General features: G+C 31.5%; 2 protein-coding genes across 2 annotated transcripts; one reads left to right on the top strand and one right to left on the bottom strand.

Annotated features, from left to right (window-relative positions):
* Positions 1–2959: 2959 nt before the first annotated feature.
* On the bottom strand, positions 2960–3523 carry LOC136091138 (uncharacterized). The gene has a single exon (XM_065818121.1). It carries the CDS (start codon positions 3521–3523, stop codon positions 2960–2962), a length of 564 nt encoding a protein of 187 aa, XP_065674193.1.
* Positions 3524–12070: 8547 nt separating this feature from the next.
* Positions 12071–13096, top strand: LOC136091137 (histone-lysine N-methyltransferase SETMAR-like). Its single transcript, XM_065818120.1, has one exon. It carries the CDS (start codon positions 12071–12073, stop codon positions 13094–13096), a length of 1026 nt encoding a protein of 341 aa, XP_065674192.1.
* The last annotated feature ends 1144 nt before the right edge of the window (positions 13097–14240 follow it).

Raw genomic sequence — 14240 nt, 5'->3', positions numbered from 1 at the left:
AGCATCATAAAAGCTCTTGGCTGCCCTGGTCTTATATATTCTGGACATACTGAATTCTGAAAGAAAAAGAAATAAATTTTAAGATAGGTATGTTCATGAGAGACATGATCCCTAAAAAAGTGCATCAGGTGTTCCCTATTATGTTAACGTTGATAAAAAAATAACTAAATCAAAATCATAACTTACAAAACATTTGTTCATGCAAATCACCAAATACCAAACCCTCTGCTCTTGGTTATCTGTCAACTATGACAGATACCAGTATTGCTGAAAATTCTTGGATGTCTAGACCTTACAATTTTGCTAGTTAAAAATAATGTGGTGCATTTAATATATCTATAACTCTTGTGCATCTATCCTCCCATAAGGACCAAGTGTCTCCAGCATAAATCTTCCTACATATTTATAAAGTGCGTCTAAAATTTTATTAGTCACGCGGCAAATCAATTTTTATACGCATTTCTTTGCAGATATTTAAAAGTGGCGTGAGATTTAAACATTTTGGTCAGACATTTAAGAACTTGGCGTGACATTTTTTTAGTTAGAAATATTTGATGGCTGTTATTTTTCATTGAATATTATATTCGAGTTGTAAAGGTATAATACATCACTTGAAATTCTCACAAACAATTTGTTATCATAAAGATAACTACATAAACTCAAGAAATTCAAAATTTTTGTGCGTGACTATTTAGGAACTACATTTAAACGATTGCTGTGACATAATCCAATCCTGTAATTTCTAGAAATCCTTACTAATATATAAAATATTATTTAAAAAAAAAGTATTCTTGTTTGCTTCTCTCACACCTTGTGAAATTTATGAGTTTTGAGCACAAAAAAAATCATTTTAACCCCTTATATATAGTCTATGGATGGTAAATGTCTTCTAATTAAATGTATGTTATGTATATTTTTATGAATTTATTTTCAAAATATTATTTTTTCACCAAAATAATAGTTTTTGTTGTTTTCACACAGATCATTTAACAGATGAGAAACCTGATTACTGGTTTTTGTTTTAAGAGTTTGTTAGAGCAGCCGTGGCGCAGCGGTTAGAGCTTTGCCTCAGAATCCAGAGGTCCGGATTTCGACGCCAGCTCTAACGCAACAAGCGACATTGGTACAGAATCCAGAGGTCCGGATTTCGACGCCAGCTCTAACGCAACAAGCGACATTGGTACAGAATCCAGAGGTCCGGATTTCGACGCCAGCTCTAACGCAACAAGCGACATTGGTACAGAATCCAGAGGTCCGGATTTCGACGCCAGCTCTAACGCAACAAGCGACATTGGTACAGAATCCAGAGGTCCGGATTTCGACGCCAGCTCTAACGCAACAAGCGACATTGGTACAGAATCCAGAGGTCCGGATTTCGACGCCAGCTCTAACGCAACAAGCGACATTGGTACAGAATCCAGAGGTCCGGATTTCGACGCCAGCTCTAACGCAACAAGCGACATTGGTACAGAAGGAGGCATGAACATCTTGCTTAATGCTTTTCTGCTTTCTCTCTGATAAGACCGTAAGGACTTCTGGGAGCACATAATTAACTCAAAAAAAAGAAGTGTTTGAGAATAATTATATAAATTTTCCATTAACTGCAACTTAACATTTTCTTTTCTTGATTAATCGTGTAATTAGTTGTAAGAATTTTAAATAATTCTAAGATGTGTTTAAAACGTGTAATACACGTACTGGTGTTCAAAAAAAAACAAGTAGTTATCACTTTTAAAATATTCCTTTAATTTTTTTTTTTTTTTTTTTGTAGTTATTTAATATACTAATATATCTAATATACTAATATATTAGTTTATAGTTATTATATATAGTTATTATATTAATATATAGTTATTAATATATTAATTTGTAATTTATAATTTAAAACGACAATGTTGTTAAATTATTATGAAACGGTCTTAATAGCAACCCTAAACTATTATGAAGAATTTTTGAGGAGAAGATACAGACTACTTTTATTTCCGAGATTCAGACTGCCTTTATCTCCGAGAAAGAAAAAAAAAAGAATCTGAGAAAGATGTAATGTGTATATGTAAAAAATAAACTTAGCGAAATGGAAAACAAATCTAGAAGAACTGATTGGTTGACGGATCGGTCGAGAAAATATAAAAATTGAGCGAGCACATCGCACCATTTTACTTGTCTTGGGAACACTATTAAAACAAGACGAAACATAGTTTATGACATTTTTTGTTAGTTTTTGAAAATGAAATCTGGAAAATTGCGTATAAAACTTAGGATAAGTTTACCATACGGGATTCAATTGCAAAGAAACAAAAAAAATTACTAAAATGAAAAAAAAATGAAAAAATCATAATAATCATTTAAAGACCACATTAAAAAAATAATTAAAAAAAAATCAAGTTTAAATAAAAGTGTGTATTTTATCGGAGACATTAACCTCAACATTTTTGACTGTTACGTTAATAAGCACATTAATAATTTCTATGACTTTTTTCAATCAGGTTACATACCATTAATTAATAAACCCACGCGTGTAACTAAGACTAATGCAACATCAATAGATCAAATTTTTACCAATGAATTTCTTACATTAAAAACATTAAAAATAAAAACAGGAATATTTAAAACTGATATTTCGGATCACTTTCCGAAATTTATTATTTCAAATAAATGCAATATACATATACATTATAATAACAATGTATATTTGTAATATAATATAATAGTATAAAAATGAAACAAGACAAGCATCTTGTTTTTTAAAAAATATTCACACATTTATTGCTAGTGAAATGTTCGAAAAGTATATTTATATACATTGAAAAATAAATTTCATAAAACTATTTAAAAAACTAACGGGTGATGCGGAAGTTATCGGACAAAATAAAAACGTCAATAACTTATTTATAAATAAAAAAATAAACTACTATTATATTTTTTTTAAATAAAGCATTTATCTTTTAATAAAAATATATTATTTTTTATATGAAAAAACACCACCATCTGCAATTGATCTCAATTTTGCTCTGACGCCTTTCATATGCGACTGTAAAAAGTTTAAATCAATTTCTTGTGGTTTTAGTTTAATGCGATCAATCAAAGCTTGCTCTGTTGAAGCTTGCCAATCTCCCTCGTAAACCTTCTGTGCCAAATGTCCCCAAAAATTTTCAATTGGTCGTGCTTGAGGCACATTTGGGAGATTGGATTCTTTATCAACGTAATAGACATATTGGTCCATCCAATTTAGAGGATCTTTAGAATAATGAGAACTTGCTAAATCTGGCCAAAATAAATAGTTAAAGTCTCCATGATACTTGTGAATAAATGGAAGAAGTCGTTTTTCTAAACATTCATTAATATAGATTGATGAATTGATCGCTACAGCCTTGGAAGTGCGAAACAATGGCTTTGACATACCACGGTCAGATATGGCTATCCACATTAATAATTTTTTTGGAAATTTCTCTTTTCCTATAAAACGAACACTTTCTGGGCATGTCTTTTTGTTGTTTGTGTAGTATCCAGAATTTCCAGGCATGTTGTCCCATGCAAAACAAAAGTATTATTCGTCATCGATGACTTGAAGCGATTTTGTGTTAACTAGTTTCCTGCTTCTTTTCTTTGCCTTTATTTGTTGTTCTATAGTGTATTTTGGAGTCTTTTCACGTTTTCTATATTTAATATTCTTTTTTTTTTAACTGACGACCAATTGTCGATTGATTTACACCGAATTTAATACCTATTTTTCTCTGACTGACCTCTTTTCGATTGTTGACAAGTCTCGTTAATTCGGTTTTCTTTTCTCTAGTCCAGGATGTCGGACGACCAGGGTGCTTTCTATCAGAAAACGATTGAACAGTTTCAAGTCTTTTTAGGTTATTATATAGCAAATCCTTCCTTTTCAAAATGATTTACGATTTTTTTTTTTTTTTATATTAGGTTTATTTACAAAAGACATTTTTAGTCGCTTTCGAAAAGATTCTCGTTCAGCTGCATTTAACCTCATTTTAAATAATTGTGTTTCAAATAATAAAGTTTTTATATTTTATAGAACGTTTATGCTTACGCATAAAACCACAAAAACTAATTATTATGCTCAAATAATGAAAATAGGATTTGTCCGATAACTTCCGCATCACCCGTTAGCAGTAGATAAGTTAAGAAAAAAAAAAGTAAGTGTTAGTTGGGGAATGTTAAAACACGCAATTCTCTATCCAGATGAAACATCAACTCTTTCCAGATCTCTATCAACTCTTTCGGACTTAAAATATGCTTTTTATATGCTTATTATAATTTAAATGTGAAACTTTTATTAAAGATATCAACTTAATCGAAAAAGATCAACGAAAAGCTACGAAAATTGGCTACAAAAAAAGGAAGACAGTTACGAGCAAAAATTAGAGGAAATAGTCAAAATCTATCTAATAGAATAGAAAAAGGAGATCTTATCCAAATGTACAAAACCATAAACAAAAATGATATTATCAGTTGGCATCGTGAACAAGAAGTATTGAGTCGGCTAACTAGAGGACACAATTAAAGGTTGAGAAGGCAGTATGTTCAAAACTTTTTATCGAGGTATCATTTCTTCACAAACCGTATAGTTGAAAATTGGAATCTTTTTGACAGTTAAATTTCCAATGTTAATTCAGTGATTAAATTTAAAGATTTAAAAAATTTAGCGAAAAACAGCTGTTAAAATCTAACAGTTGTTAAATTCGTTCTTGACACTCTCAAGAACACAGCTTCAACTATTATTACTAACAAATGTGTATTGCTTAGACGGCCCAATCCAAATCTTTCCAAAAAAAGCCATAACATGAAAACTGAAATCAAAAACAAATCAATTTATAATAAAATAAAAAAGTACTGAGTAATGTGCAAAGTATAGAAATAACTATTCTTTTGGCATCTTACTCAATTCAGAGGACAAAACTACATATCTTTGAGTGATTCTACAGTGTACCACACTCAAGGCTATGAGATAGACTTTATTTGACAGGCATCAACATTTTTTTTTGAAATTATTGAGATTTTGCCGAAATCCTTACGTTCCTATCACAGAGCACCGTGAAAGAGCATTTAACAAGAAAGTTTTTGGGGATGTCTCTGGGGATTACGTACAAGACAAAACAACTTTTAAATAAAATGTGTTTAAAAATTTTATACTATTCATTTATACATAATCATATTAAATATTTCCTGGGCAAACAATCATTCATCTTTCCTAAAAAATATTTTTACAAAACAAAAGCAAGCAAGGTGATTAGTTTTGGGCGCAGATAGGTACGAAAGTGCCGAGCCGTTACTCAAGGAGATAAGTGCTCTAAACGTATACGAACTAAATACCTACCATAACTTGTTATTTGTTTTTAAACTTCTAAATGAAATAATTCCAAAATATTTTTATAAAGTTTTCCTCTAATTAATCATAAATATAAAAAAAGACACTCAATAAGTAAATGCTACATTCCACTAACATCATTAAAAAAATATGACTTCTCAAATAAATGTTTTTTTTAAAAGATTTTTTTTTCTTTTTTGCAAACTTTTTAGTTTCACTCTTTTAATAAAATTGGAACTTGTAAAATTATATTTTTGTCTCTATTTCACGAACGGGCTTGACGATAAGACATTTTGTCTTCTGATTGCTCCAGTAAGATTAAAATTATATATATATATTTATTAGGTCTTAAAGATAACATTGTAAAATGTGTGCATATTGACGAAAATAATAATAATAATAAAAAAGGTCTAGTTTTCAAATGAAAAACCGGCCGGTGGACCGGTTGACTAGTCCGCTACTGGTAACTGAATTTTATTCTTTAAAATACTTTTTATATTAGTATTTTTAAAGCAATTTAAATTTTCAAAATCAGAAATATTAAAATTAAACTATCAAAACTTCACATAAGCAGGTTAAACTATTTTAAATTGGTCAAACCTAATGCGCACAAATAGTACCCTGTTAGAGCCTGCAAGTTTTACTTGCAGGCTCTAACAGGGTACTATTTGTGCGAATTAGGTGTCTACTCTCTGCCTTTTATGTACTTTGCTATTACAAATGGGACATTGAAAATTGTATACATATAATTCAAATAATGTTAATAACGACATTTGTTCAAAAAAACCTTTTTGATTGTTATTTTTTATTTTTAAATTAATCACTCTAGAGAGGTTCTAGTTTACTTTTGTAAATACTACCCCATGTTATTTTACCATAGTATAAATAACTACTTATATTACGTGTATATAATGTTTAAAAATACTAGAGCACACTTAATTGTTTAAGGTTAGCTTTAAACAAAGCTATAGCAAATTTGTAAAATAAATTTGAGTTTAGAGGTGTGTTTTGGGTCGTTGCCTTGTTGAAATATCCATAACATGTGTTTTTATCAGCATGAGAAACCATTTTATGAGAATATTACGACAAAAAAATTGATCCATAATGCCATTTATTCGATGGGTAGGTACAGCTCCGCTAAAACCAGAAAAACAATCGCAAACCATTGCACTTTTCCAATCTCTTTACTCTTTTCTAATCGTCCTATCTCTATGAGGCATTTGCTTTTTGGTTCTTTAGAGAAATGAAAGGCTTTTTTTGCTGCTCTTAGGCTCAAAAATCCTAAAGATTGTAACCGTCTACAAATCTTATTTTGTGACAATAAAAGTTTCAGTTTTCAATGATATTATTAGCGTTGTTAAAAAGATTCTTTTTGGCGTGATGAGTAACTTTCTGTCTGTGAAAAGACAAGTCTCCCGCCCGTATGTTCCGTTTCTAAAGGATTGCCTTTATTAAACCGTTTGATTATTCGACGAACAATTGATTTATGGATTACTTGTTGGCAATTTCTTTTTGTTTACTCCCCTTTTATAATACGTTTTTTTTAAAGCTAAATTATACTTGTTTCCTACCATTACAAACCGAAAACACCGTAAATTCGTGATCTCCAGCTAATATTCTAACGATTGCAATATTACAGTTCCCTCTCTTGACATATATTAACGACTTGTTAACAAAACGGCATGTTAACTCTTATTGCTTAAGTATTAAAATTATTTTGGTTATTATTTCCGCACGAAGAAATTCTCTTGCGAATGATTTTTTGTGGATTGTGAATTATTTTTTCAGAATAGTAATAAAAAAGTTCCAAGTTCACATTTTTATATTAAAAGATTAGATGAAAAGGCCACATTTTTACATTAAAATACCAATAGAAGTATAAAAACACGTTTATTTGTTTTCAAGTAGTCTTATTATGTATAAATTTTTTTTTCTTATATATATTAACCTTTTTTTTTCAGTTAAAGATTTTTTTTTTCAGAAAAGTTGCTGTACTAATTTAATTGAAGTTGAAAAAATATTATTTTTTTATTTGGATGCTAATGTTTTGGATGACAATTTACATATAGTTGATTAGAGTTTTTGATATGGGAAGCAGTCTATTGATTCATTTTAAAATATTTTAAAATCTTGAAATGTTAAATATTATCAAGAAATCTCTCTAATTAATAATTTTAATTAATGATAATATCTAATTTAATTATTAACAATAATTAATGAAAAAATTGTTAAGACATCTCTACCAAGACGAGAGATTCTCTCCTCTTGCTTAAATAAAGATCAGCTTAAAAGTATACAGCAGTAGATAATAGAGAGTTTAAGCGTACTAGTGTTATCTCGAGGCAGTGGTAGGAATACAAATGAATTTTTCGTAAATAATTAATAAGTCTTGGGGAAACTTCCTTTTTAACACATTGCGTTTAAAACATACACTAGAAATCTTATTTTCTACCACAGCTTAAAAACGTACGTTATATGAATAGAGAGTTTAAGCATACACGCGTTATCTCCAGGCAGTGTAAGTAAAAACGCTAGCAAGTTTGCTACCACGGCGAATTTAAAAAACGTTAAGCATGAAATACTTTCAACATACACGTTTCAAGTCATTAATTGCTCCTGGTATTTTTTAGTTAAAAGTATTTCTAAAAACAATTCCAAGAACATTTCCAAAAAAAAATCTGCGCTATAAACAATGAAAGCAATCTTACGAGAAAATATTCACCAAAATTTACTTTAAATTTAAAGATAACATTGGGAGTTAGAAAGACGTTAACCACAAAAATATTAAAACTATTCATTCAAAACAAAAGTACGAGTTTCAAACTCATTAATTATCCATGACGTAATGACGTATTCATGACGTACATGACGTATTCATGACGTATTCATGACGACAGTGGTAAAAAAAATAAGATTTCTAGCGTACTTTTTTAGAAAGTTTTTAAGAGAACTTAAGACTTATTAATTATTCAGAGCCGGTTCAAGTATTTCTTTTTGGGTATATGCGAGATTAAAATTTAGTGCCGCAATCTTCAATTTAGAAAAACTGATTTCAGAGAATGCAGTTTTTCTAAATTGAAGATTATCAAAAATTACCTTCGATTGATCTTTTTGACTGTCTATGAGGATTACCACGGTCATTAATACCGAGAGGGTAAGCAAAATTCTTATAGGATATTATAATATTCTATTAAATATTTACCGTACATTACATAAAACTGACAAGAGAATTGTAAGCGTCATAAAATATATTTTTGATTAAAGAAATCAAGAAATACACATTCTACAGTTTATATCGACAAAAAATAAAACTAATTATCAAGTAACAAACTTTTCTCGCATTTAGTTTAGCAAAGTCTTTCAAAAATGATTCGGTTTTAATTGTACCAAGACCTGGTGCTCATTTGTTAATGTGGTCATCCACATAGACGGTTATAAGGATCAATCAAAGGTAATTTATGATAATTTTGAAAAACTAGTTTCTCCGCTGGCCACTAATACCCAAAGGGTAAGCAAAATTATCAATGCTACATACACACAACTTCAACAGAGAACTTTGACCACAACTTCAATATAGAACTTTGAAATGATTTCCAGTTGTTTCTTTTCAGCTCCATTGCAACTGTAATAACACTATATAGCCCATAATTCAATCTCATGTTCTCCAAAAAAGTCTCCTAATTCAATTAGTTCTAAAGTGCTCTGCAGATTAACAGTTTTCAGCGAAGTGTTTTGCTTACTAAATTAAATTTAAACATCATACCAAGTGACCAAATAAAAAAGGAATTTGAAATCTGTAATTTTCTTGGGATTTCCATAGCATCACATATGCCAAAAGCATCAATCTTGGAATCTAACGTGGATTCATAGACAGCGTCATAAACCACAACCCTATAGTATCGCAAAGTTCAAGGGCGTCTATCCTGCTCTCCCAACTAGTTTTACCTTGAGTTTTTACATTAAAACTTTTTACATGATTTGTTAATATACTCCATTTATGAGTTGATCCAGAAAAAAAAGTTTTAAGCCTCTTAAATGTAGCTGAAAAAGTTAACAGCTACAATGCAAGGAAATGCTGCATTATTGACAACAAGGTTTAGTGATTGGCTTCCACAAGAAACAAAAAAAGCTTGTGGGTTAAGGTCAAAGGTCCTTTTTGTACCCCTTCATTCTTTCATCTTGCGTTTTTTTATTATCATAACCATTGGACACGCATTTTTTCAAAGGTTTTCGCTTTTTTAAAAAAACCTTGTATAACCAGCGAGCTGTCAACCCTCGCCAAAAATTTATCTTATACCTGAACAAATCAAAAAAAAATTTTCTCTTACCTTTACTTCTTCTCCTGAAACTGCATAGACAAAGCAAACTACAAGTATCATTTCTTCTTTACGAGGTTTAAGAAAACATCCATACAAATAAGATAAGGTATCTCAATTATAAAACACGGTTTAACAAAACAATACAAAATAAAATATTTAAAATTCTATTAGATAACGCTTATAAAAGAGAAACGAGATCAAAAGAACTCGAATATATTATCTATTGAGAAAATAACTTTTTTCAGTTTATTTTTAAAAGCAGAAAAATTACAACTTTGGGAAAAGTCAAAAATTTTTAAAACTGTTTGGTTTCACAGAAAAGCTTTGCAATAAGATATAAGGGACCTTCCGAAATTTGTATGCGAATAATGCTAATAAATAAAATTGTCATTTCTTCAATCATATTTGTTTTTGGGCTTTATTGCATATAAATTTTATTTGCATATAAAGCAAAGAACTTACCTTAGGAGTGCAGTCCAAAATTATTAGGGTGCACCGATGCATCGGCCTCGGCATCGGTCATGGTAACTATGACCGATGTCGAGGCCGGTCAGTAAAAAATCCGGTCGGCCGGTAAAAAAATCAGTTTTTTTAATTTTGTGTTTCTATATTGTATAAAAAAATATAATAATTATATTTTTTTATACAATATAGAAACACAAGATTAAAAAGACTCATTTTTTAAAACAATCGGCACCGGCCGATGGTTACCAAGGCCAATGCCGATTGTTTTCAAAAATGAATATTTTTAATTTTTTGTTCCTATATTGTAAAAAAAAAAATATTTATTATACTTTTTTTGTACAATATAGAAACACAAAATTAAAAAAACTACTTTTTTCAAATAATCTGCGTTGGCCGATATTACGACGACCGATGCCGAGGCCGATGCATCGGTGCACTCAATGAAAAAATTATATGATAATACAAAGGTTTCTCTTTCAAGTTCACACAAGATATACTTAGTAACTTTACAGAAAGACTTTTTTTGCCTAAATAATACACATGAGTTTCCCGACAAAGACGTTCAGAAAGAACAGTGTCATATTTTGAAATGTGTTCAATAAGTTTTAGAAATTTTCCGTTGTTTTCTTTGAAAACTTTTTCCACAAAAAGTTTATTCTTGAGTACCAGGGAATTGTACAACATAAAGAGAGCAGTTAAAACTTAAGCTTTTGTTTCAAAAGAAAACTGTGTACTGCATTTGTATGCGATTTATTTTTTTAAAAGAAAAGCCAAAACTTAAATAAAAATAGTGAGCTTGACGTACTCGTACTGTTACTTAGTTGTAAATTAAAGCGCTCTTATACATAAAAAGCATTAACTGCTACTTCGGGAACGGCTTTTAAATCTCGAGACTGTAAGTTTTCTGCTGACGTCTTCTGCTTTAAACAGCCAACATCAAAAAAAAGTATTATAAAAATACATTTAACATGCAAACAACACGATTTAAATAAACATATAACTCCCAAAATTGTGCTTTCAAAAATCAAATACTCAAAATCAAATTCAAAAATCAACTGCTACCCCACGATCTAATTATTTTTCCATTGAAATGCTTAGCAAAAATGTACAAAATTAATATGAAAACAACTCAGTGCTTGTACACATTATGGAAAACAAAAATAGTATTTAAGTTTATATTTTTAGATCAAAATTAGAATTGAAAAAAAAAAAAAAGCTAGGAAAAAAATTATTTTGCTACGCCAACGCGGCGCCCTAGCCACGCTGGCGTCCTATGCGATCGCATAACTTGCAAAGCCTTTAATTATTTACGAGAAATTCTTTTGTATTTCTACAACTGCCTCGAGATAAAGTTTGTATGCTTAAACTCTCTAATAACTAATGAGCTTGAAACTCATACTTTTGTTTTGAATGTTTTAATATTTTGGAGGTTAACATCTAACTCCCAATGCTATCTTTAAATTTAAAGTAAACTTTGAAGATTTTCTCGTAAGATCGCTTTGATTGTTTATAGCGCAGATTTTTTTTGGGATTGTTTTTGAGATACTTTTAATTAAAAATACCATGAATAGTTAATGACTTGAAACGCGTATGTTGAAAGTATTTCATGCTTAACGTTTTTTAAATTTGACATAATAGCAAACTTGCTAGCGGTTGTACTAACGCCGCCTGGAGCTAACCCATGTATGCTTAAACTCTCTGTGTTTAATGCCATTATTTTATAATTTGTTTTATGCCCCACCATAAACCAAAAACAATACAAAAAATATAAAAAATTCTATTAGGTAACCAAAAAAGTTCGTGGTAATTGAATTGTTTTTAGCATTTTTTACAACACCCACATCGCACAAGGCAAGTAGCTTTGTTGCGTAATAGAACGCGTGTGTCACGCGCAGTTGCTGCATATATAGTGTAGGCTTGTAACGAGCTTACAGGAAAGGTTTTGTGTAAAGAAAGGATGGCAACCCAACCAACGATTATTCGATCTTGCTTACTTTACGAGTTCAAACTTGGAAGGAATGCAACACAAGCGGCCAAAAACATCTGCACAGCATTTGGAGAAGGTACAGTAAGTGAACGCACAGCACAGAAGTGGTTTCAGCGATTCTCTTCGGGAGATGAGTCCATCGAAGACCTGCCGCGTTCTGGACGCCCATTGTTGGTTGATGAGAATGAACTGAAGGACGCTGTCGAGTCTGACTCCAGCCAAACTTGCCAAGAACTTGCAGTGAGGTTTACTGTGAGTGTTGAAACCATCCGCCTGCATCTGCATGCGATTGGGAAAGCGTGGAAGCTGAGTCGGTGGGTTCCGCACAAATTGTCGATCGACAACAAGAAGCAACGGCTTACGATCTGCACATCACTCTTATCACGCCACAATGTTGAGCCTTTTCTTGATCGTTTATTGACATGCGACGAAAAATGCATTGTGTTCAACAATACCAAGCGTTGCTACCATTTGTTGTCCCCCGATGACCCCATCCCAAAGACACCCAAGCCCAATCTCCACGAGCGGAAGGTTTTGCTCTGCATTTGGTGGACTACAGCTGGTGTGGTGCATTACGAGCTGCTCCCAACAGGCCAAACCATTACTGGACTGGTCTACTCAGCACAGCTGCAACGAGTTCACGACCTGTTGCTTGTAAAGCAGCCTGCAATGGTGCACAGGAGAGGAGTTCTGCTTCTCCACGACAACGCGAGACCGCAAACCGCTCGCGTGACTCAGGACAAGCTCCAAAGCCTTGGTTGGGAGAGTTTGCCTCATCCACCATACTCGCCAGACCTCTCCCCTACTGATTTCCATTTTTTCCTTTCCCTGGGAAATCATTTAAAAGGACAGCAGTTCCGAGACCAGGACGCGGTTGAAATGGAGTTGAAAGCTTTTATAGACTCAAAGGACCGAGAATTTTTTAGTGGAATAAATAAGCTTGTTTTACGTTGGGAAAAGGTTTTAGATGCTAATGGTGACTATTTTGATGAATAAATGTACTTACTTTTGTCGTTTTGTGTGTTTTTATTATATACGGAAAACCGCACGAACTTTTTTGGTTACCTGATATTTAGCTCTTGATAGTGAGCGAAAAGGATGCAACTGTGATTTTAAGATTGTTTACTTGCTGCATTGTTTTACTTCGAACTCGATTCAAATTCGAAAAGTTTTTGCATTTTATTTAAATGCAAAAACTTTTGAGTTTGAATTGAGATGCAAATAAAAACGAATATTTCTCAAATGGAAAAATTATTATTATTGAGAAAAAAGGTATTCTTTTATGTTTTCTACTGTTAAATCCTGTTTCATTGTTGGTGTAAAAGTTTCAAAAATAAAGTGTGAGCAGCCTGTTATCTGAAAACGGCGCAAGATAGGTGGTTGATTGGAGAATTACACTTGATTAGTATTTGTCACCGGTGCTATTTATTCTTAATACGTCTTTGGAAAATAAAGCTTTTCGAAAAAGCAAAATTCATGAAAATTTATTTTATATTAAAAGTTCATGTCATTAAACATAAACTTTTAACTAAATTTTAAGCTCATATGTACATGAGATTAAAATTTGGTTAAAAGCATGGTATTACGCAGACTACTTTAAAAAATATTTCTTTAGATCTTCATTTTTGGAATGTGCACGCATCACTGCAAAAGCAGTTGGAATGTTATTAAACGTTTTAACGGAGTGTTCTCAAAAGTTTTAACTGATTTAAGGTGTTCCTAAAAATTTTAACTGAATTTAGGCGCTCTTAAAATTTTGTTATTACAGAACATTTTTGGTAAAAATATTTACAACAAATATTTACAACAAATAGCATTTTAGTTAGTAAAGGATTTTTTTGGGCTGTATAAAGTATGTTTTTGAAATAGTTTAAGGATTTTGTTGGACTTTTTGAAAAATTTTGTTGTTTTAAAATAGTATAACTATTTCCTACGTGAAAATATATGCGGTAGTGGTGTAGTGGTAAAGCGCTCGCTTCATAAGCGAGAGGTTCCGAGTTCGATCCCCACCACGTCCCTGGTAGTACCGCGCTCAACTTGTTTCTCCGCGCAGCGGCCTTGTTCGTCAAGGTTCGTGTTTCGGAGTTATAGAGTTTAGAGAGGGTTATAACCACTATTAAGTAACCTCCTCGTCTGTAGT

Source organism: Hydra vulgaris, chromosome 14 (assembly GCF_038396675.1).
Source record: "Hydra vulgaris chromosome 14, alternate assembly HydraT2T_AEP".
In the NCBI taxonomy this organism is placed as follows: domain Eukaryota; kingdom Metazoa; phylum Cnidaria; class Hydrozoa; order Anthoathecata; family Hydridae; genus Hydra; species Hydra vulgaris.
Note: the sequence above shows the minus strand (reverse complement) of the source record. Positions and strands in the feature narration are given on the sequence as shown.